The following is a 21,316-nucleotide window of genomic DNA, read 5'->3' as shown; positions in this document are numbered from 1 at the left end:
ATATTACATTTAATTAATTTATGTTTTCCTACCAGTGTTGACAGGAATCTGCTGCTGAGGTTCATCCACTGCTGTGCTGCCTCTGATGCCCAGCAGGGGGCAGCAGTCAGCCTGCTCAGGGCTGTGCAGCACAGGCTGGATCTGTCCTGCTCCTCCTGTGTGGATCTGCCAGAGGAGAGTCAGAGTGAAACTCTCAGTCTGACTGCTGAGGACTGCAGGGCCGTCTCCACCATCCTGAGACGCAGCAGCAGCAAGGACACACAGCTCAACCTGCAGGACTGTGAGCTGGAGGACAGCAGACTGGACCTGCTGTTTCCTGTCCTCGACAGAGTCCGCCTCAGGTGGGAAACACCACAAAATGACTGAAAGAAGAAGCTTGTTCATTTTTATGTTTATGCATCGTAACCGTCTGCTCTTTGCTCTGATTCTCCTGTTTAGAGCCAGTAAAGCTCTCCTCCTCCAGCTGCTGTCTCTGGTTCCTATGAACACTGAGAGGGACACAGTGAGACGGGCAGTGTCCCTGTGTAGAGCCCTGGGTGGAGAGCTGGACCTCAGTCACACCACACTGGATCAGAGGGCCTGTGGAGCTTTGGCCCAGATGCTGGACTTCTCTGAAGGGCTGACTGATCTGGACCTCAGTCACTGTGAGCTCACTGACCAGCTGCTGTTCACACTCATCACACATCTGCACAAAGTACAAGTCTTAGAGTGAGTGTCACACTGTCAGGATACATGTGTTCAGTTTCCATGTAGTTATGTGGATGCATTAACATGCTGTCACTGTAAATACCTTCAGAACAGAAGTTATGTAGACAGAGAACTCCCCACAATAACATAATTGTACCTCTGTGTCTCTTCCTCTCTTTGTGTTTACAGTCTGAGTCACAATAAGATCACTGATGCTGCAGCTCACATGTTACTCCAACTGGTCTCCATCAACCCCTCCATCGACACTGTGCGGTGAGCAGACATTAATTACTCGCAGGCTGACAGAGGAATCATTCACAATCTCAGATGAGTTCAATGGATACTGTCACACAGATTATTGTGGCTCAATGACTGATGTTTGCTCTTTTTCTAGACTCTTCAGCAACAACATTGTGGACAGAAATCCGTTTAAGAAACACCAGCAGTTTGAAATATGGTGACCCAGTCGTCAGTGTGGATAGTGCTCACTCCTTAATGTCCAATGAAATATTACTGTAGTCCGAGTACTGATACTGTGTTTGTGCTCAATACTGATGATGATGACCACTTTACATCTTCTTTATTTTTAATATAATGATAAAGTTTGCTGATAATTATCTGGAGATCAGTACTGAGATGCTGTAGTTTTTATTTTTTATTATTTATATATTTATATTTTCTTATTGAGGCAAAATCATGAGTAGGCCTAATTTATCTCTTTGTATTTTGGTGTAACTGTCTTTAGCCGTATTATCAGGGGAGCTCATGTCATTTGTAATCATTACGAAGGTCGTCTGTGATCTGAATCCCGTGTGAATCTGCCATGTCTGTAATTTGTAATGTAAAAACTTGGGGTTGTAGGTTTTTATTTTCGCTAGTATCAAACTGATACCTTAATGTAATATGGTACGAAAAGGGCCTTTGTGTGCATTCTGTGATTACTGTAATCTGGGATTATGTTTACTTCAATGCAGAGAAGAACGACTGTAATAATATCTCAGAGTAACGGTACAATAAAGGTGCTTTCAGGTGACAATCATGTTCAATACATTGAGATAATAATAAATTATCTGAAAAAAAAATCTGAATCTGAAAGAGACAAATGCCTGTAGCCACATTATTTCTGTTTAAAAATGTTATAAATGATCAACTTTTATTCTGGGAAACAGTTATTTAATGAATGAGTTGGAGTGAGTCAATAAAACTCAACAAGAATATAAACATTTGTTTTTGTTCTCATTTCTAATGAGTTGAAGTAAAAGATTTCTTCTATGCGCAAACATTTTGTTCACAAATTCATTAAAACCATTCAAATCAAAGAATCAAAAACTTCTAAGAAATAAGTTCTAAATGTCTCTGAGTGTCTCTGACCCAAACCATCTCTCAGGATTCAAGGTTTTCACAAAGAAGAACAAGTGAGCGTCAGTAGAGTTTAATAAAGTGAAAAACTCTAAGAAACACAGTTTAAAGGGCTCAACTGGTAAAGCAACTTGTTCAACTTCAATCTTGACCACTCTGTGAATTAAAAGCCTAAGAAAGAAACATAACTGAGGAGTCTCCAACTCAATATCTCACATTGTTAAAGGACTGTTGAACTCTTCAGGTTCGGAGTTTGATTCTGAACCGTTTACATTTTGAAGGCTGACGTCCGAATAAAAGAACAAAAGCTCTGAGTGAAGAAGCTGAAGTGTCTGATGAAATGGCTCCAGTGGTGAAACAGCTCCCTTCAAATTTATTTTGAAGTTGTGAGTTTAATATATTATATTGAAGTTGGATGTTCAAAGACAAAAAGTTAAAAGCTCTGAGAAATAGTAACAAAGTGTCTCAGCAAAAAAAAAGTTATCGACATTATTTACCATTTTTCACTCATTTATCTTCTCGTATTTTCTGTATTATAATATGAACTTTTGCTTTGAGCTTCACTAAACTGTATGAAAGGTGAAGATCAACAGCTGCACTGCTGACTTCAGACTGTAAACTCCAGCGTTCAATATTCCTCATTTAGCCTTTGCTTTTAAAACCAATCTATCAATACTGAAATGATGTGAGAGTCCAGGAAGCACTGGTGGCTCGAGCAGGTGCACATCTGAAGACCTGCAGGTTCTGGGATCAAACATCATGATCTTTAACGTGCTGATTGAAAAGCTTTGAGAGACACAGTTTAACTAGTCTGAGTCATTAGGAGGTACGGGTTCAATTCCAGATTATAATGTTTTCAGTGACAGAACTTTTACCTTCTTCATACAAGGCTTTTGTTCCAGAGTTATTTATGCTGACGAAGGAAAACTAAATCTGTGAACTCAAAGTGCACGAGGGTCATAGAAAATATAAAATACTGTCCATAAATAGTTGATCCCAGAGTGAACTCAATGTTTGAGCCCATCCCTCAATCAATGTTCATATTTTCAGGACACAGAAACCATTTAAAGAATATATAAATATAGCAGAAATATAAAACATCATTCCACAAATGTTTGTTGTTTCCCCTTTGCCCACTTTGGTATTCCCAAATCCCCCCTAATGTGGCAGTGACTCTCCACCATGTTAGAGTCTTCCTGGCTGCTCAGGCGAGACTTCGCTCCGACCGGCGAACTGACGCGATGACGCATGCGCGGCGGCTGAAGACGTTTCCGACTGAGTGGAAAGTTCGCGGTCATGAAGACGTTTGGAGGACGAGAGGAAGAAGGAGGGAGAGTGGAGGGAAATAACACAAAGAACTGGAGTTTATTGAGAGTTATAAGGTCAGTCAGAGGCTGAACGGCCACACAAACAAACACAAACACAAACACAAACACAAACACAAACAAAACAAACAAATAAACAAACAGCGTCGCTGCGTCTGTCGCCAGCTAGCTAACAGCTATGCTAACGTCTGTACAGTTGGTGATTATAAACAAACAATCGGTCAAACTCGAGTTACATTAAGTTTACATTAATCAGACATTATTGTGAGAATGAACATGGTGTTTTAAACAGTTGTTGTTGTTGTTGTTTTCTTGCTGTTATTGTCAGAGGAAATCAACGCCACCTGTTGATGAGCGTTCAGTGAAAGCGACAAGCGAACAGCCTCTCGAACAACAAAGACTAACATAGTGGCGGAAGATTGTGATCATGAAGCTGCTGCAGTTCATTAGCTGCTGTTTGTGGCTGTCATTGAAGCAGTAAGCTCTACTGACTGATTATTATTGATTATTGATTGATTGATTGATTCGACCGCTGTATCTGACAGAAACATAGTTGGAAAGTTGAGTTTGTCTTTAATCTTGAGACGATTCACAGGATACAACAAATGTCACAATATCTGTTTGGTTTTGGTTTTTAAAAGCTGTTTTTATTTGATACAATTGATCACAAAGTCTGACTATTATTCCAATAATTGTACAGATTGCAGACCCCGATGTCACCTTCAGGAACACAAATCCAAACACGTAATTTAGTGTTTCATAAAAACACTAAATGGTGACGATCAATGTCAAATTGATTCTCTGTTGTCTGTTACTGAAGTTGGAGCTGAGTTCTTACTGAAGATGGTTGTTTGATTATCCAGTAACATTATTCACATTTTAATGGATTTTTCTTTGAGTTTTAAAGACAGAGTAACATTTTTCCCTCTTCAAACATTTGTTGCTGTGGTTGAAAATTATTTCATCAGAAAATGATCATATGTTTTAGATAATTCAAACTTAAATTAAATGAATAATAAGATAATTTATGAATGCAAATATCCAGTTTTTATTTCATACAACAAGGTTGGTTTGAATGTTTGCACCATTGTTCAAATTAATAATTTGGGTCCTAAATAGAGAGTGTATCCACTTCTTCAGGCGCCACTACACCACTGACTGTGTGTCAGTCTTCAGGTTGTGGGTTTGATCCTCAGCTGATGCTGAATCGTCTGACAATCTTATAATGTGTCCGTTTCTTACAGTTTGAAGGCTGAAGTCTCTGCACGACTGCACTCGTAGCTGCAGAGCCTACAAGGATTCACCGGCTGAGTTGACTGTTTGGTGGAAGGGACACTGCAGCTGCTGTGTCGGCCACTGGAGGGCGCTCTGCCGTTGTTGACTTCAGGAGGACTGCTGGAACTATGGAAGAGTCTTCAGGTTGGTCCACTTTCCAGTTGTTGGTGAACACAGTATGTTTATCTTTCATATCACTACTAGTGTATATTCTGTAAACACATAAATAACACAAGAGGTCCAAAATGTAATTCACCTGCATGTATAAAACTCTTTAATTCATGAATAAAAAATATTGAATGTACATTAATATTAATAAATAACTCCACTCTGTTCCTCAGTGAACTTTCTGGTCAAGAGTTCTGAGTTAACATTTATCAGTAATCAACAATAAATAATGAACTGCTTTCATATGAATTCATGTTAAGTGTTGCAGTTCTTCACTCTGACCACTGGAGGGCGCTCTTCATTGAACTGAACTCTATTATATTATTAGATTTTAATTCTTACATTGATCTTTTACAGAGAAACATAAACAATTACATACAACATGTTCGACATGAATTTCTGTGAAAGGTGAGGAAGTCTGCTAAATGTTCAAAATATATCAGCTGGAAGATTGTAATTGAATTTTTACATTTGGTGCAACATAGCAGAAGATCAATAAGGATATAAATAAATATATAATTAAATATTCATCTCTTTCACCTACTTTAGTTACTCCGGTTAGTTCAGAATGAAAAAAATGCTTTACACTAAATCAGAAAAGCTGTAAACATATTCCTGAATGACGACTACCCAGACATATCAATCATTTAATAGCTATAATATAAAATAATGTATATATATTTTCTAACGTGTGTCTGTATTTCATTATCCTCCACTGATGTCCTGTTGGAGGAAGAGGATCCTCCTGGAGCCCCAGTCTGGATCAGGAGGACCCACCAGAGTTCAGCACTGATCCATTGAAACCTGTGGTCCCTGTAGTTCTGCTCTTTATGGTCAGTATGTCTCAGTCTCACTGTTTATTTTATGTCCTCAACAAATGTACATAAGTATGAACACCTTGTTGTGTGAGCTGTATTTTACTGAAGATGGTTGCTATTATCCAGAAACATTGTTCACATTTTAATGGATTCTTCTGGAAGACTTATTTTAAAGACACACTCACATTTTCCCTCCCTATATAATTGTGGGTCATATGACTGTTTTATTTCATACAGCAAGGTTGGTTTGGGTGTGTGCACCATGGTTCAACTGGAAGTTAATGCAACTCAAAGTAGTGATGATTTATTGTGTGTTTGATGGTTGCAGGAGGACTGCTGCTGACACGCTCTGTGGGAACTATAGAAGAGTCTTCAGGTTGGTCCACTGTCTTGTTTATGTTGGTGAACACAGTATATTCAAATATTCCACCACTGTATCTGACGGGAACATAGTTGTCTTTATTCTTGAGGCAGTTCAAACGATACAGTTGACTATTATTCCAAGAACTGTAGACAGATTGCAGACCCCAATGTCACCTTCAGGAACAAACAGTTAGAGTTCAGTCTCTATGTGAGAGAAACAACAATATAGAAACTGCAGTAACAGTCAAATGCAACCAAAAACCAAATCAAACATCAGTAATTGTTCTTATTGTGCTCTGCTTTGGTTTCTTGGAGCTCCAGCTGCAATTACTTGTTTTAACTCTTCTCATGCAGAACCAGACTGTTTAGCAGAGAATATAGTTTAGTTAGTTTCTTCAAAGTTTCCTCTTAAATAATCATCAAAACTTTAAAAATAACTCTGTCATTTGGTTGTTTTTTACAGAAATGAAGGAAATTGTGGGTCCAGAATAAACTCCTCTAACCCAAATCCCATCGCTCCAGAGCCCCGGACCCTCAAACACACACACTGCTGTAACCATCTTCCACTGTGATGCTGTGGTATGTGTCTTACATTACCTCAGTATAGTAGTATAATATAGTAGTGTCTAATATAATATAGTAGTGTTTAATATAATATAGTAGTGTCTAATATAATATAGTAGTGTTTAATATAATATAGTAGTGTCTAATATAATATAGTAGTGTTTAATGTAATATAGTAGTGTTTAATATAATATAGTAGTGTTTAATATAATATAGTAGTGTTTAATATAATATAGTAGTGTCTTATATAATATAGTAGTGTTTAATGTAATATAGTAGTGTCTAATGTAATATAGTAGTGTTTAATATAATATAGTAGTGTTTAATATAATATAGTAGTGTCTAATGTAATGTAATATAGTAGTGATTAATATAATATAGTAGTGTTTAATATAATATAGTAGTGTCTGATATAATATAGTAGTGTCTAATGTAATGTAATATAGTAGTGTTTAATATAATATAGTAGTGTAATGTAATATAGTAGTGTTTAATATAATATAGTAGTGTAATGTAATATAGTAGTGTTTAATATAATATAGTAGTGTCTAATATGATATAGTAGTGTCTAATATAATATAGTAGTGTCTAATGTAATATAATATAGTAGTGTCTAATATAATATAGTAGTGTCTTATATAATATAGTAGTGTTTAATGTAATATAGTAGTGTTTAATATAATATAGTAGTGTTTAATATAATATAGTAGTGTCTAATATAATATAGTAGTGTTTAATATAATATAGTAGTGTCTAATATAATATAGTAGTGTCTAATGTAATATAATATAGTAGTGTTTAATATAATATAGTAGTGTCTAATGTAATATAATATAGTAGTGTTTAATATAATATAGTAGTGTCTAATGTAATGTAATATAGTAGTGTTTAATATAATATAGTAGTGTCTTAATGTAATATAGTAGTGTTTAATGTAATATAGTAGTGTCTAATGTAATATAGTAGTGTTTAATGTAATATAGTAATGTCTAATGTAATATAATAGTGTCTAATGTAATATAGTAGTGTCTAATGTAATGTAATATAGTAGTGTAAAGAGTTAGCAGTTATGTTAACATTCATCAACAATAAATTAATAAATAAAATAAACACACTTCAACTGAACTGGACACTTTTATATTAGATTTAAGTTCTTAACATTGAATTTGTACATTCATTTAAATATAGAAAAATAATAAACATGTGATCTTTTATACATACACAATTGTGCTGGATGGTATCTTGGTAGCTGTACTAACTTCTCTCTCTCTCTCTCTCTTTCTCTCTCTCTTTCTCTCTCTCTCTTTTTCTCTCTCTCTCTCTCTCTCTCTCTTTCTCTCTCTCTCTCTCTCTCTTTCTCAGGTTCTGCCAGATGCCGGTTTGGACCACCAGCGGACCACCAGCGGACCACCAGCGGACCAGTTGGGGTTTTCCACAAAGAAGACTTCCTTGTGGGAAAACCCCAACCGGTTGGAGGCAGGGGGGGAGAGGGGTGCCCTGTTGCCAGTGTTATGCATGTTAATGTTGAATAAAATGATTTTAAAATCCATAACCCCCTGCTTTTACCTTTCTGGAAACCCGGGAGGGGACACGGCCCCCCTCCTCTCCCTCTGCAGCGGGGTGAGGCTCCAGGAACCGGGCACCGAGCGAGCCTCGAACCAGACACTTCTGCATTCTGGCCGCTCCCACGCACACTGCGCCACCATGCTCCCTTCACACTAGAACATCTTCTCCGGGCGCTTTTATCTTTTACTTTGGCCGCTGGAGCACAAAACACACTGAGCCTCATAAGAGAATCGAACACACAACCTCTGGTCTCCTGACCACTCTTCTAACCCTCAGCACTGTTTGATCTGAAACACTTTATCTATATTTCTAACAGCTTTTCACTTGTTTCTTTGAACATTGGACTTCATAATTCACAGTTGAGCGAGGCTCCAACCCACATCCTCAAATCTTGTGTTCAGACAATCATTTGTTTATTCACTGAGCTACACATGAGGACGGTAGAGTCCACGTTAGTTGTTGCTTTTCTTTACATCTTTGAGGAGAAAACACAGAAAACTGTCATTAGAGGACAACCTGGGTTCAATCCCTCCATCCTACAGCCTAAGAGCTCAGCACCTTATCTCACTGAGCTACACCTGAGGAGTGGAAGTTGCTGCTTGGTAGTTGTATTTATTGTTCACATTAATGAGGAGAAACCTTTAAAAGTCTCAGGATGCATAAGCTGGATTTGAACCTTCCACCTCTGGTCTCAACCTCATCAGTTACTTATCTTCCTGAGCTATTCCTCCTGATGGCTTTTGGTTTTTTTGTCTTTCTTTTACTTTTACTGCATTTTATTTATCTTTTAAACTGGATAGAAGTCAGATCTACAACCTGGAGGGTTATATGAGCTACAACAGAGCTCCTTGTGTCCCAGGTACAACAGTCCTGCTTCCCTGCACATTTATTGGTACTTTGGAAAATATACCTCTCTGCAGAGATAGCTCAGTGAGATAAGCAGCTGATGATGATCTCTGAGGTGGAAGGTTCAAATCCAAGCACACCTCTTTCAGTTTTCTCTTCAGCAACATGAACAATAAATACAACAATAAACCAACAACTTCCAACCCTCAGGTGTAGCTCAGTGAGATAAGGTTCTGCTATCTGATCCTTTGAAGGTGGAGGGATCTAATCCAGTTTGTCCTCTATTGACAGTTTCTGAGTAATTGTAAAACCATTGGGGGGGGCGTGTCCCCTTCCTAAGACCGAAGAGACATCGTACATTGCTACTATATTAAGATGATTCCTCTGACAATAACTTTCATCTTGTTTTCAGTCAGTTGGCTGTTTGTCACTCCTCATTAACCTGATTGAGTCCACCTGATCACTCCTTATTTAAAGGCCGCTCTCTTTCGTTCACTCGTTCACCTGCAGTTCTGGTAAGAGGAGTTGATCTTATGCATTGTTTCTGTGTCCATTTTAGTTCCACTGAAAACTTTATTTATCCTTAAGATTAACCAATTCTTTTGTTATTGTTTGTCTTCTTTCAGAGTCAACATCTGTTTTCTTTGACTCCCAGCATGCAACACTTTGAACTAATGCTTTAACAGAGAACTTTATTTCTAAAAGAATAATCTGTTTGTTTTCTTTCAGAGTAACTTCCCCAGGTGTCGGACCGCGTCCTCCTTCAACCCTCAAACACAATAAATCATCAGAACTTGGAGTTGTGTTCATTTAATCCTTGGTGCACACATTCAAAGCAACCTCAGGAGAGAACAGAGAATTATGGATTTGGATTTTAGACAAAATACACACTCCACTTTGTTTATAGTCAAACTGTACAGACATTAGATAGTGAGTTGAGATTCTGGATAATTCTCTTATTCTCATAAATATTTATTATTCATCTAACCATCTAACATCCCCATTGAGTCTGACTGATCAGTCCTTATTTAAAGTGTGCTCTCTCTTCTGGTACTAATTTTTATTTTATTCTAATTTAATCTTATTAATAAACTTTAAGCTAATGCTTTAACTGAGAACTTTATTTATCCTTGTTTGACATGAACAAGATGAATGTATGTCCTCCTGCTAACTCCTAAAGTTAAACACTTTTGATGACATTGGGAACATTGTTTGGGAAAATAAACTTTTTTTTAACGCGTTGATCTGATGTCCACAATGGTCGACTCCTATTCATTCGTTCACTTTACATATTTGGGCTTCTGTTAATGAAGGCTTTTATTTTACTAATACTAAAACCAGATATCGTTGTACTGATATTTACATCAACAGTAAGACTGTGTATGTACTGTAGGACAACAACATTAATAAATTCTTATTCATTTAATTTAAAGTTATTACCTTACTTATTTAGTGAGTGCCCTCCAGTATTATTTATTTTGGATATATTAACACTTCTAATAAGTTTTTCAACCTGTTATTCCAGGGTTTTTTATTCCTATAAATATATATATATATATATATATATATATATATATATATATATATATATATTTAAGTAGCTGAAACACATGTTTTTATTACTTTTTTTGTAAAACAAATTTCAGGAACAGACGTTTGTGTAGAACATGTTGTATGTAATTAACATTAAGTTAATATCAAATAAGTTCAATAACTTATTGTTGATTATTGATAAACGTTCACGTATAACTCATAACTCTTGACAAGAAAGCAAGTGGAGTCAGTTATTTATTTAATTATTTTATTTATTCTTTTTTTTTTGGCATTTTGGATCTCTGAAAGAAAAATAAAGACTTAAATGTCTCACTCATGAATGGTTACTAGTAATGATATGGAAACTAAATATACTGTGGACTTACTGTATGTAGTTCTTCTGTAGTTCACAAACACTCTTGAGCCAAAGTCCCTGTGGACGACGGTATGGTTAGTGGAGTTACCTGAAGACTCTTCTGTGTTTCCTGCAGGCCCTTTCAACTGATTGTCAGACAATTCAAATGAATTAAGTTTTGTTTCTTCTTTGTCACAATCCAGCATTAAAACCTTAAAGCTTGAACAGCATCACCTGAGGATTAAACCCACAACCTAAAGACTGACACACAGTCAGTGGTGCTTTGTGTTGATTACTGACAGTGAAAATACAAATTCTGCAGCAAACATTTATAGGATTCAGTTACATTTATAATCAACATAAACAAGAAAGTGGAGCAAACCTGAAGACTCCTCTATAGTTCCCACAGAGCCTCAGCAGCTCCTCCTGCAACCATCAAACACACAATATCGTTTTATGGCTATAACAGATTTTACAATTACAATAGGAACAGTTAGTGGGAATCATAATTTTTGCATCCCAATTTTTATTTGATTATCTTTCATTTCATTTCATTTTGAATTATTTTCACATTCATGTATATTTTAATATCTTTACATGTTTTCTTCCCTTGGGAAATAGAACATAAACAGAAATAGTGACATTTTATTCCTAATACAGTTTTTACAAATCAAAGAAGGAAAAGCTGTTGGTGTCTAGAATCTGTACAATTATTGGAATAACAATAATCAATAATAATCAGACCCTCTAGTGGTAGCAGATCGTATTGGATCCAATATAGGTCAATCACACACAGCTGGCTCGGTTTCAGTGTTACTGCCGGTACTGCTCCACAAGAGCAACGTTACACTGTTTGATCAGTTAGTGAGACAATGACAGTGGATAATGACCTTAATCGATCTCTGATATTCTCACACAGCGAGGAAACAACAAACAAACAAACAAACAGCAGCCATTGAACTACCAGCAGCTTCATTATCACAATGTTAGTCTTTGTTGTTCGAGAGGCTGTTCGCTTGTCGCTTTCACTGAACGCTTATCAACAGGTGGCGTTGATTTCCTCTGACAATAACAGCAAGAAAACAACAACAACAACGACTGTTTAAAAGGTAATGTTCATTCTCAGGAGTTTGACCGATGTTTGTTTGTTTGTTTATAGTCAACAACTGTTAGCATATGTGTTCGCTAGCTGACGTCGTTAACTACAGACGCGGCGACCCTGTGTTTGTTTGTTTGTGTTTGTTTGTTTGTTTGTGGGGCTGTTCCGCCTCTGACTGACCTTATAACTCACAGGAAACTCCAGTTCCTTCTTTTATTGTCTCTCCTTCTTCCTCTCGTCCTCCAAACGTCTTCATGAAACAGGTTCAAGTATCCGGAGCGACCGCGAACTTTCCGTCATGGCGTCAGTTCGCCTGAGCAGCCCGGTGGAGAGTCTGTTCCCTGGTGGAGAGTCATTGTGGACTAGAGAGGGAATACTGGGAATATCTGCTTCATGGAGACGTTTGGAGGACGAGAGGAAGAAGAAAAGAGGACATAAGACGAAGAACTGGAGTTTGTTGTGAGTTAGAAGGTCAGTCAGAGGCTGAACGGCCACACAAACAAACACAAACAAACACAAACAAACAAACAGGGTCGCTAACGTCTTCACAGTTGGTGACTATAAACAAACAAACAATCGTTTAGATTCACTCGAGTTACATTAAGGTAAAAATGAGAGCTTATTGTGAGTAGTTGTTGTTGTTGTTGTTGTTTTCTTGCTGTTATTGTCAGAGGAAATCAACGCCACCTGTTGATGAGCGTTCAGTGAAAGCGACAAGCGAACAGCCTCTCGAACAACAAAGACTAACATTGTGTCTGTTTCTGGATCTTTGGATATATTGATGGTTTGTTTGTTGCTCTGTCAATAATTAGACTTTATTGTGTGTTTGATGGTTGCAGGAGGACTGCTGCTGAGGCTCTGTGGGAACTATGGAAGAGTCTTCAGGTTGATTAGAAATGTAACTCAATCCTATAAATGTTTATTATTGTTGTATGATTTTTACTTTCTCTGTCAGCTGTGTTGTTAAGACTTTAATTTGTCTCACACTCGTAGATCTGCAGCGTCAGTGGAGGACATCATCTCCTCTGGTAGGATATTTTAAAGATTCACCCTACATCTAAAAGTTGATCTTTCTCTGGTTTGACAATTGTCTGACAATCTTTTAAAATGTTAATTTCTTCCAGGTTGAAGGCTGATGTCCAGAGTTACAGGAGGACTGCTGTTGACACGGTCTGCAGGAAACACACAAGAGTCTTCAAGTAAGTTCACTTTCCAGAGTTTATCTTATTATTCACATTCCTGTCATTGTCTCACATCACTAACGGATTAAACACTAACTGTTGTGGATCTATTGACTGTATGTAAATTACACATATTGGATTGTTTTAACTCTTATATAATACATATTCATCTAAACTTTAAAAATAACTCTTTCATTTGGTTGTTTTCACAGAAATTATCTGGACCTTCAGGCTCCTGTAACCCAAATCCCATCGCTCCCATCCAGAGCCCCGGACTCTCACACACACTGTGGTATGTATCTTGATTTAATTTAATTTAATATAATAGTGTCTAATTTAATTTAATTTGATAGTGTCTAATTTAATTTAATTTAATTTAATAAAATATAATAGTGTCTAATTTAATTTAATATAATATAATATAACATAATATAATATAAAATAGTAGTGTTTAATTTAATATAATATAATAGTGTCTAATTTAATTTAATTTAATATAATATAGTAGTGTCTAATTTAATATAATTTAAGTTAATATAATATAATAGTGTCTAATTTAATTTAATTTTAATAAAATAAAATAGGGTTTTTTTTAATTTAATTTAAGTTAATAAAATAAAAAAATGTTTTTTTTATTTTAATTTTAAATAATATAATATAATATAAAATAGTAGTGTTTAATTTAATATAATATAATAGTGTCTAATTTAATTTAATATGATATAATATAATATAATATAAAATAGTAGTGTTTAATTTAATATAATATAATAGTGTCTAATTTAATTTAATATAATATAATAGTGTCTAATTTAATATAATATAATATAATAGTGTTTAATTTAATTTAATTTAATATCATATAATAGTGTTTAATTTAATATGATAAAACATAATATAATATAAAATAGTAGTGTTTAATTTAATATAATATAATAGTGTCTAATTTAATTTAATTTAATTTAATATAATATAATATAATAGTGTCTAATTTAATGTAACAGTGTCTAATTTAATTTAATATGATATAACATAATATAAAATAGTAGTGTTTAATTTAATATAATAGTGTGTAATTTAATTTAATTTAATATAATAGTGTCTAATTTAATTTAATTTAATTTAATATTATATAGTAGTGTCTAATGTAATGTAATGTAATTTAATAAAATATAATATATAATTTAATATTATATAATATAATATAATATAATCGTCTAATTTAATGTAATTAATATAGTAGTGTTTAATTTAATTTAATTTAATTAAATGTTATTAAATATAATATAATACAGTAGTCTTGTGTACTGGATGGTATCTTGGTACCTGTACTAACTAACTATCTCTCTCTCTCTCTCTTTCTTTCTTTCTTTCTTTCTTTCTTTCTTTCAGGGAGCGGCTGATGAAGTTGGGACCAGTGGACGTTTTCCACAAAGAGGGGGGGGAGAGGGTTGTTATCATGGTGTTGCCAGTGTTATACATGTTAATATTCAATAAAATGATTTTAAAATCCATAACCGCCTGCTTTTATCTCTCCGGAAACCCAGGAGGGGACACGGCCCCCTCCTCTCCCTCTGCAGCGGGGTGAGGCTCCAGGAACCAGGCACCGAGCGAGCCTCGAACCAGACACTTCTGCATTCTGGCCGCTCCCACGCACACTGCGCCACCATGCTCCCTTCACACTAGAACATCTTCTCCGGGCGCTTTTATCTTTTTACTTTGGCCGCTGGAGCACAAAACACACTGAGCCTCATAAGAGAATCGAACACACAACCTCTGGTCTCCTGACCACTCTTCTAACCCTCAGCACTGTTTGATCTGAGACACTTTATCTATATTTCTAACAGCTTTTCACTTGTTTCTTTGAACATTGGACTTCATAATTCACAGTTGAGTGAGGCTCCAACCCACATCCAATCATCTGCTTATTCACTGAGACACAGTGTACCACTGACACACACAGTGTACCACTGACACACAGTAGAGTCCACGTTAGTTGTTACTTTTCTTGACCTCTTTGAGGAGAGAACACACAAAATGTAACGTTGGATCATCCTTTAGCAGCACCTTATCTCACTGAGCTACACCTCAGGCTGCTGGTTTGCTGCTTCGTAGTTGTATTTATTGTTCACATTACTGAGGACAAACCTTTAAAAGTCTCACACACAGGAGCTTGGATTTGAACCCTCAACCTCAGGTATCAACACCACCAGCTGCTTATCTTGCTGAGCTATTCCTGCTACAACCTGGGGGTTATATGAGCTCTAATGGAGCTCTTTGTGTCTCAGGTGTAACATTTATGGACGTCACAGCTGTTAGTGCTTTAAAAAAAAGAGACAGTAGTAGTAGAAATAGTTCAGTGAGATAATCTGCTGATGTTGATTCTTGAGGTGGAAGGTTTGAATCTTCAAACTTTCAGGTTTCCCTTCAGCAACATGAACAATAAATACAACAATGAAGCAGTGACCTGTATTCCTCAGGTGTAGCTCAGTGAGATAAGGTGATGTTACCTGATGATCCAAGGGGAGGGGGATCAAATCCAAAATGTCTTCTGATGACACTTTTCTGTGTTTGAAGAAAAAGCAACAACAGGTTAAACTCTATTGTCCCAATAAATAGCTCAGTGAGATAAGACACTGACAGGTCTGCAACCTGAACCTGGATCTGTGAGTTCGAGTCCGTGTCGGATTCTGATCTGATCGTTCCTGACTCCTGTGAGACGCTCCACAACCATTAAACACACACAGTGAACACTAGTGACACAAAGTCACTGAACTTAATAACAACATCACATAACTGACGATGTACCAGAGTTAAATATTAGAATAATTGATCATGTATCAGCAGCCAATCAGTCAGAAGGATTAGCAGTAATGAATAAGTAGGATTATTAAAATATTGTGCAGCTGCTCTGACGGACTTTCAGTCCACTGCTGAGGACGTCTGTCTTTAAATGAAAAACACAAGGGAGGATCAAACCAGCGACTGCACGTTCACAGACAGCTGACAACACCACTGGACCACAGAGCCTCTCTGACAGCTTACTAACATCCTGAAACAGTTTGAGCTCACAGAGCGTTCAGCTTCAGTTCAAATTCTCTGAAACATTTCACATTTAGCTTTGTGTTCACTACTTCCATAAAGAAGGTAACAGTTCTGCTACTGAAAATATCTCTACTGCAATCAGGACTTAAACTCCTGCAAACACTGAACCACTGACCCAACAACAAACAAAATACATTTCCAAAGATGTCTCAGTCCAGATAAAGTATAAACTTTACTTCTGTGCAAATGTTTTCTGCCAAATAGAAAAATATCCTACCAGAGGAGATGATGTCCTCCACTGACGCTGCAGATCTACGAGTGTGAGACAAATTAAAGTCTTAACATGAGAAAGTAAAAATCATACAACAATAATAAACATTTATAGGATTCAGTTACATTTATAGTCAACAGTAAGACTGGAAAGACTCTGCCATAGTTCCCACAGAGCCTCAGCAGCAGTCCTCCTGCAACCATCAAACACACAATAAATCATCACTACTTTGAGTTGCATTCATTCTAGAGCTGCATGATGTGGCTGAAACATCTGATTGTGTATTTAATCTTATTGCAATTGTAAAATCTGTTGGTGTTCAGTTAGTGGGAATGGTTACATGGTCTGTAAGAACGAGCTTTGTAGCTCGGGACATCTCTGCAGAACTACTGTGATTTCTACATATATTTAAAGAACTGTGCAGCACTAATTTACAGAATCTACAGCTACCGCAATAAATTAATTTAAAGGATTCAGAAAAATGATGTCTGTCTTTAAAAATCAAAAAGGAAAAGTTGTTTTACAGCCAGAATAACACCATTAAAATGTACCTGATGTTAGTGGATTTACAGCTGCAACTTCAGTCACTATCAGTGTTTCTGCAGGTTTTAAGATCATTATGTTTGCAATTCAAAACCTATTTCATGTCCACACTGCCAATAAAGTACTATGGATATGTATTGGTTCATTGTGACATTGTTACAGCATCATCAATACACATTTTCCACCAAAAACATCTAAAAGTGAGACTGAAACTTCAACTTTGTACAAATATCATTGACTTCATCATCCAATCACACTTAAGACATTTTAAGGCCTAAAATTCTGATTGTATTGTTGTTAAAACCCAGCAGACACCCTGGTCTTCATGACATAGAGAATTATTGTTGACATTTCTTTGTTTGTTTATATTTATATATCATAGTTGAACAGGAACAGCTGCTGTTAAGAGAGACACCACTTCCTTTGTTAGAATAACCTCATTTACACTTCTTCAGCTGACACTGTATTACGCTGATGTGGATAAAATAAAATAAAAACTGTGTTGAGTAATATCAGAGCGTTTTTACGTATGTATGGGACGTCTTTATTTATATTGCTTATCTAGTTTTTCTTGGGTCTTTGTGTTGTTATTGATAAGAATTGATGATTGATTGATTCCAACAAAAATGTGTATAATGAGGTCAAATAAAGTTATTGGGTTAAACAACCTGTAGAAGCTATGTTTCTCTTTCTTGTTGTAAAATAATATTCGTTTATATACAGTTATTATTTCATCTATCAACTTTTATACATCGAGTTCCTCTTCAACCGATCGATTAGTCTAATATCAGTCCGTAACTAGCAAAGGTAACGGACATATTTCACAATAAGAGCCCCTCGTTTAATGCATTCAAATAAACCGCTGTCGGTCTCAGTTGTTTTACTTTGAAAGGTTTTACCGGAAACGTGTGTATGTGGTTGTGTGTGTCTTTACACTGCTGCAGCTGACCGCTGACACGAGTGTATTTAGATTAACGTGTGTTTGCTGCCCTCCAGTGGTCATAATGAGGAACTACAACACTACAATAAATCTGCTTTATTACAAAGATTCAACGTTATTTTATTTATACTTATATAGATATAGATATAGGTCACTTTATGCTACTTAAAAAATAAATATGAATTTGTATGATAAATTGTTGAGGAATAATTTAACAATCTCATCCTGAGGGAAGAAGCCGTCTATTAGTCAATTATTTATATTTAAGTGAACAATATTAGTGTAATTATTCCAAGTGACATATGTAGCATTAGTATTAGTAAAACATGAATTAATAAAGTCATTTTAAATAAAGCTTTGTGGAGATTGTTGCTGTATTCTTTATGCTGGTGGACTGTTAATGATTCCTTGTAGAAGAAGAGTATTTGCTGCCCTCCAGTGGCCGTAATGAGGAACTACACCCCGGTGATTAAGTTAAGTTAGACATTATAACATGACTACAATGCTACAACTTCCGGTTAAGGCTTTCAAAATAAATCTACCAAACACAATCAGAAATTAACAATCTGTTGTAGTAAACCATTAATAATTTAAATTACACTTCAGATGTAACTTTAGCTGCAGCAAGAGATAAATGTACCAGTTTCTTTAGAAAAACGGACCAATTTATCTACGTTTTATTAAGATATTACATTAGTGACATATTAGACATTACTCAGTAAGGTTCATATATAAAAGTGGCATTAAAAACTGTCGTTATATTAATCGATAACAGTGTAATAATTGATCAGTTGTGATCAGGAACCGCTGCTGATAAAGTCTAACTGGTTTGATTTGGACTCTCTGTATCTGGTTGAGACTCACAGACAGATACGTGTGTGGGACAGACTGCTTTACTGCTGTGAACGTTGGTTTTAATGTCCAGTTGTTGAGCTTAAAGGTTTAAAATGTGATATGATGAAGTTTAAGACTGACAGTTTGTCATTCTTCAGTTACTGACCGTTTCAGTTGGGTCATGGGTTTATTTTGAAAGCACTGACCGGAAGTGGTATCGTTATGTTATTGTGTCTAACTTGAGTATCAACTCGGTGTAGTTCCTCACTGCGACCACTGGAGGGCAGCAAACAACTCCACCAGCATAAAGACAGACAGAAATATATTATATCTGATTTTATTTATATAAAGCTGATAATAATAATAATAATAATAATAATAATAATAATAATAATAATAATAATAATAATAATAAAATAATAATAATAAGTGATTATAATAATAATGGTAATAATAATAATAATAATAATAATAATAAATAATAATAATAATTAATGATGATAATAATAATGATAATAATAATAATAATAATGATGATGATGAGGATAATAATGATAATAATAATAATAATAATAGTAATAATGATAATAATAATAATAATAATAATAATAATAACAATAATAATAATAATAATAATAATAATAATAATAATAATTAATGATGATAATAATAATGATAATAATAATAATAATGATAATAATAATAATAATGATGATGATGAGGATAATAATAATAATGATAATAATAATAATAATAATAATAATAATAATAATAATGATAATAATAATAATAATAATGATAATAATAATAATAATAATAATAATAATAATACAGTGAATATTAATCATTAATGTTTTTAAATATGATCAGCATTATAAGAAATAAGGAGAATATTAAACAGGAGGTTTATGTTTTTGTCTGTGTTGGATAAACTTCCTCCTCTATATATTTGTCCTCCTCTCAATCTCTTCCTCCTTTCTTTTAAAATCCCTGTTCTGTTGTTCCTCCGGACTCTAACCTGTGTACCAGAGTTCACTGCATCCTCACAGGTCGCAGAGAGTTTCTGATCCCTCAGCGGGTTTCTGTCTGTTAAAGATTGTAGAAATACAACCGACCGAAGAGGAACTCTCAGCGGTCGCAGGAGCCACCGACATCCACACGATGGCGCTATTGGAGCATAAAACACAAACAGACTGACAACAGGACAATAAAACCTTACAGGTTATAATTGTGTTTGGAGGCTGAGCTGCTTCAATCAATGTGTTCATCTAGAGATTAGTCTAATATCAGTCCAACACACATATTTCACAATAAGAGCCCCTCGTTTAATGTGTATTCAAGGTTCTTTTATTGTAATTTACAACACAAAGGCTGTAGGATGAAATTCAGATATAGATTATTTTTATACTTAAAAAAATAATAGAGTCATAAAATTAAATATTAATGTGTCCAAAGAATTTTAAAACAGTTTTAATGTCTTTAAATTGTTTAATGTAGTTTAATGTTGGGGGGTTAAAATAATAAATGTGTCCTATTGAAATACCTTTTACAATGTAATGTAACGTTTGTACATCGGAAACTTGATCAATAACTAACATTAGCAAACTCTTATGTGATTATATATATATATATTTACACCCACTAGTATTTATATAGTATATATATTATAGAGGATTATTTATTTTACACTAATTCTGTAAAACCTTCCTCATGTGTAAATACACTTTGTCCTTTTGTTGTTTGTGACTTTATTAATTACTTTATTAACTATTTTATTAACTACTTTATTAATTACTTTATTAACTATTTTATTAACTACTTTATTAATTACTTTATTAACTATTTTATTAACTACTTTATTAATTACTTTATTAACTATTTTATTAACTACTTTATTAATTACTTTATTAACTATTTTATTAACTACTTTATTAATTAATTTATCAGCAATAATTTTAGTGACATTGTGTCAAATAAAAAGAGCTTTTAATACTTATTAATAATTATTATTGTAGAGGAGGAACAATGCTATAAAACATACATTAAAGTATTTTTTAATTCTTTTTATTTTTTTATTTTTAGGTTATTTAAAAACTGTTTATATATATTTTAATATTTAATTATATTTTTCTTCCTTTTGGAAATAAAAACTAAAAAGTTTTTTTATTCTGAACAAACCTGAAAGATTCATATTATTATTATCTGATTGTAAATAAACAATAAATAATAATAATAATAATAATAATAATAATAATAATAATAATAATAATATAAAGTCTTTGGGGGACAAATATTATATAAAAACAGATATTGTGACGACAACAACAACAACAACAACAACAACAGTAGCTGTTTGCTAGCAGCGACCCTGTGTTTGTTTGTTTATTTGTTTTTTGTTTGTTTGTTTGTTTGTTTGTTTGTGTGACTGACCTTATAACTCGAACTTCTTCTTCTTGTCTTCATGAAACCTTTATTCTTGTATCCGGTCAGTTCGCCGATCACGTCCGGTTTCCGTCTACCTCACTTCCGGTGTGTCCTCATCAC

General features: G+C 34.6%; 1 protein-coding gene and 3 long non-coding RNA genes across 10 annotated transcripts in view; 2 read left to right on the top strand and 2 right to left on the bottom strand.

Annotated features, from left to right (window-relative positions):
* Positions 1-1,908, top strand: part of LOC127378595 (uncharacterized) — a 44,637-nt gene extending 42,729 nt beyond the window's left edge. For both annotated transcript variants that reach the window (XM_051427606.1, XM_051427605.1), the window contains 4 exons: positions 36-341; positions 439-708; positions 877-960; positions 1,082-1,908. In XM_051427606.1, the coding sequence (XP_051283566.1) occupies positions 36-341; positions 439-708; positions 877-960; positions 1,082-1,148 (727 nt within the window). In that variant the 3' untranslated portion in view covers positions 1,149-1,908. The remainder of the gene's footprint in view (positions 1-35; positions 342-438; positions 709-876; positions 961-1,081) is intronic.
* A 1,150-nt stretch (positions 1,909-3,058) lies between these two features.
* LOC127378835 (uncharacterized) lies at positions 3,059-7,969 on the top strand. 5 transcript variants are annotated; one of them, XR_007888183.1, is made up of 6 exons: positions 3,059-3,428; positions 3,700-3,848; positions 4,616-5,647; positions 5,961-6,008; positions 6,459-6,574; positions 7,922-7,969. It is a non-coding gene; the product is annotated as an uncharacterized LOC127378835 (long non-coding RNA). The 5 variants fall into 5 exon arrangements; XR_007888185.1 differs by lacking the exon at positions 3,700-3,848 and having other exon boundaries at positions 3,072-3,428; positions 4,616-4,790; positions 5,172-5,647; XR_007888186.1 differs by lacking the exon at positions 3,700-3,848 and having other exon boundaries at positions 3,072-3,428; positions 4,616-5,222; positions 5,547-5,647.
* Positions 7,970-10,784: 2,815 nt separating this feature from the next.
* LOC127378838 (uncharacterized) lies at positions 10,785-12,282 on the bottom strand. Of its 2 annotated transcripts, none has more exons than XR_007888190.1 (4): positions 12,139-12,282; positions 11,242-11,285; positions 10,891-11,005; positions 10,785-10,806 (listed from the first exon to the last, which is right to left on the bottom strand). It is a non-coding gene; the product is annotated as an uncharacterized LOC127378838 (long non-coding RNA). The 2 variants fall into 2 exon arrangements; XR_007888191.1 differs by having other exon boundaries at positions 10,793-10,806; positions 10,891-10,937.
* Positions 12,283-16,580: 4,298 nt separating this feature from the next.
* LOC127378839 (uncharacterized) lies at positions 16,581-21,244 on the bottom strand. Its single transcript, XR_007888192.1, has 3 exons — positions 21,203-21,244; positions 19,791-19,939; positions 16,581-16,648 (listed from the first exon to the last, which is right to left on the bottom strand). It is a non-coding gene; the product is annotated as an uncharacterized LOC127378839 (long non-coding RNA).
* Positions 21,245-21,316: the final 72 nt, after the last annotated feature.

Source organism: Dicentrarchus labrax, unplaced genomic scaffold (assembly GCF_905237075.1).
Source record: "Dicentrarchus labrax unplaced genomic scaffold, dlabrax2021, whole genome shotgun sequence".
Classification (NCBI taxonomy): Eukaryota; Metazoa; Chordata; class Actinopteri; family Moronidae; genus Dicentrarchus; species Dicentrarchus labrax.
This window is presented reverse-complemented; position numbering and strand designations above follow the sequence as displayed.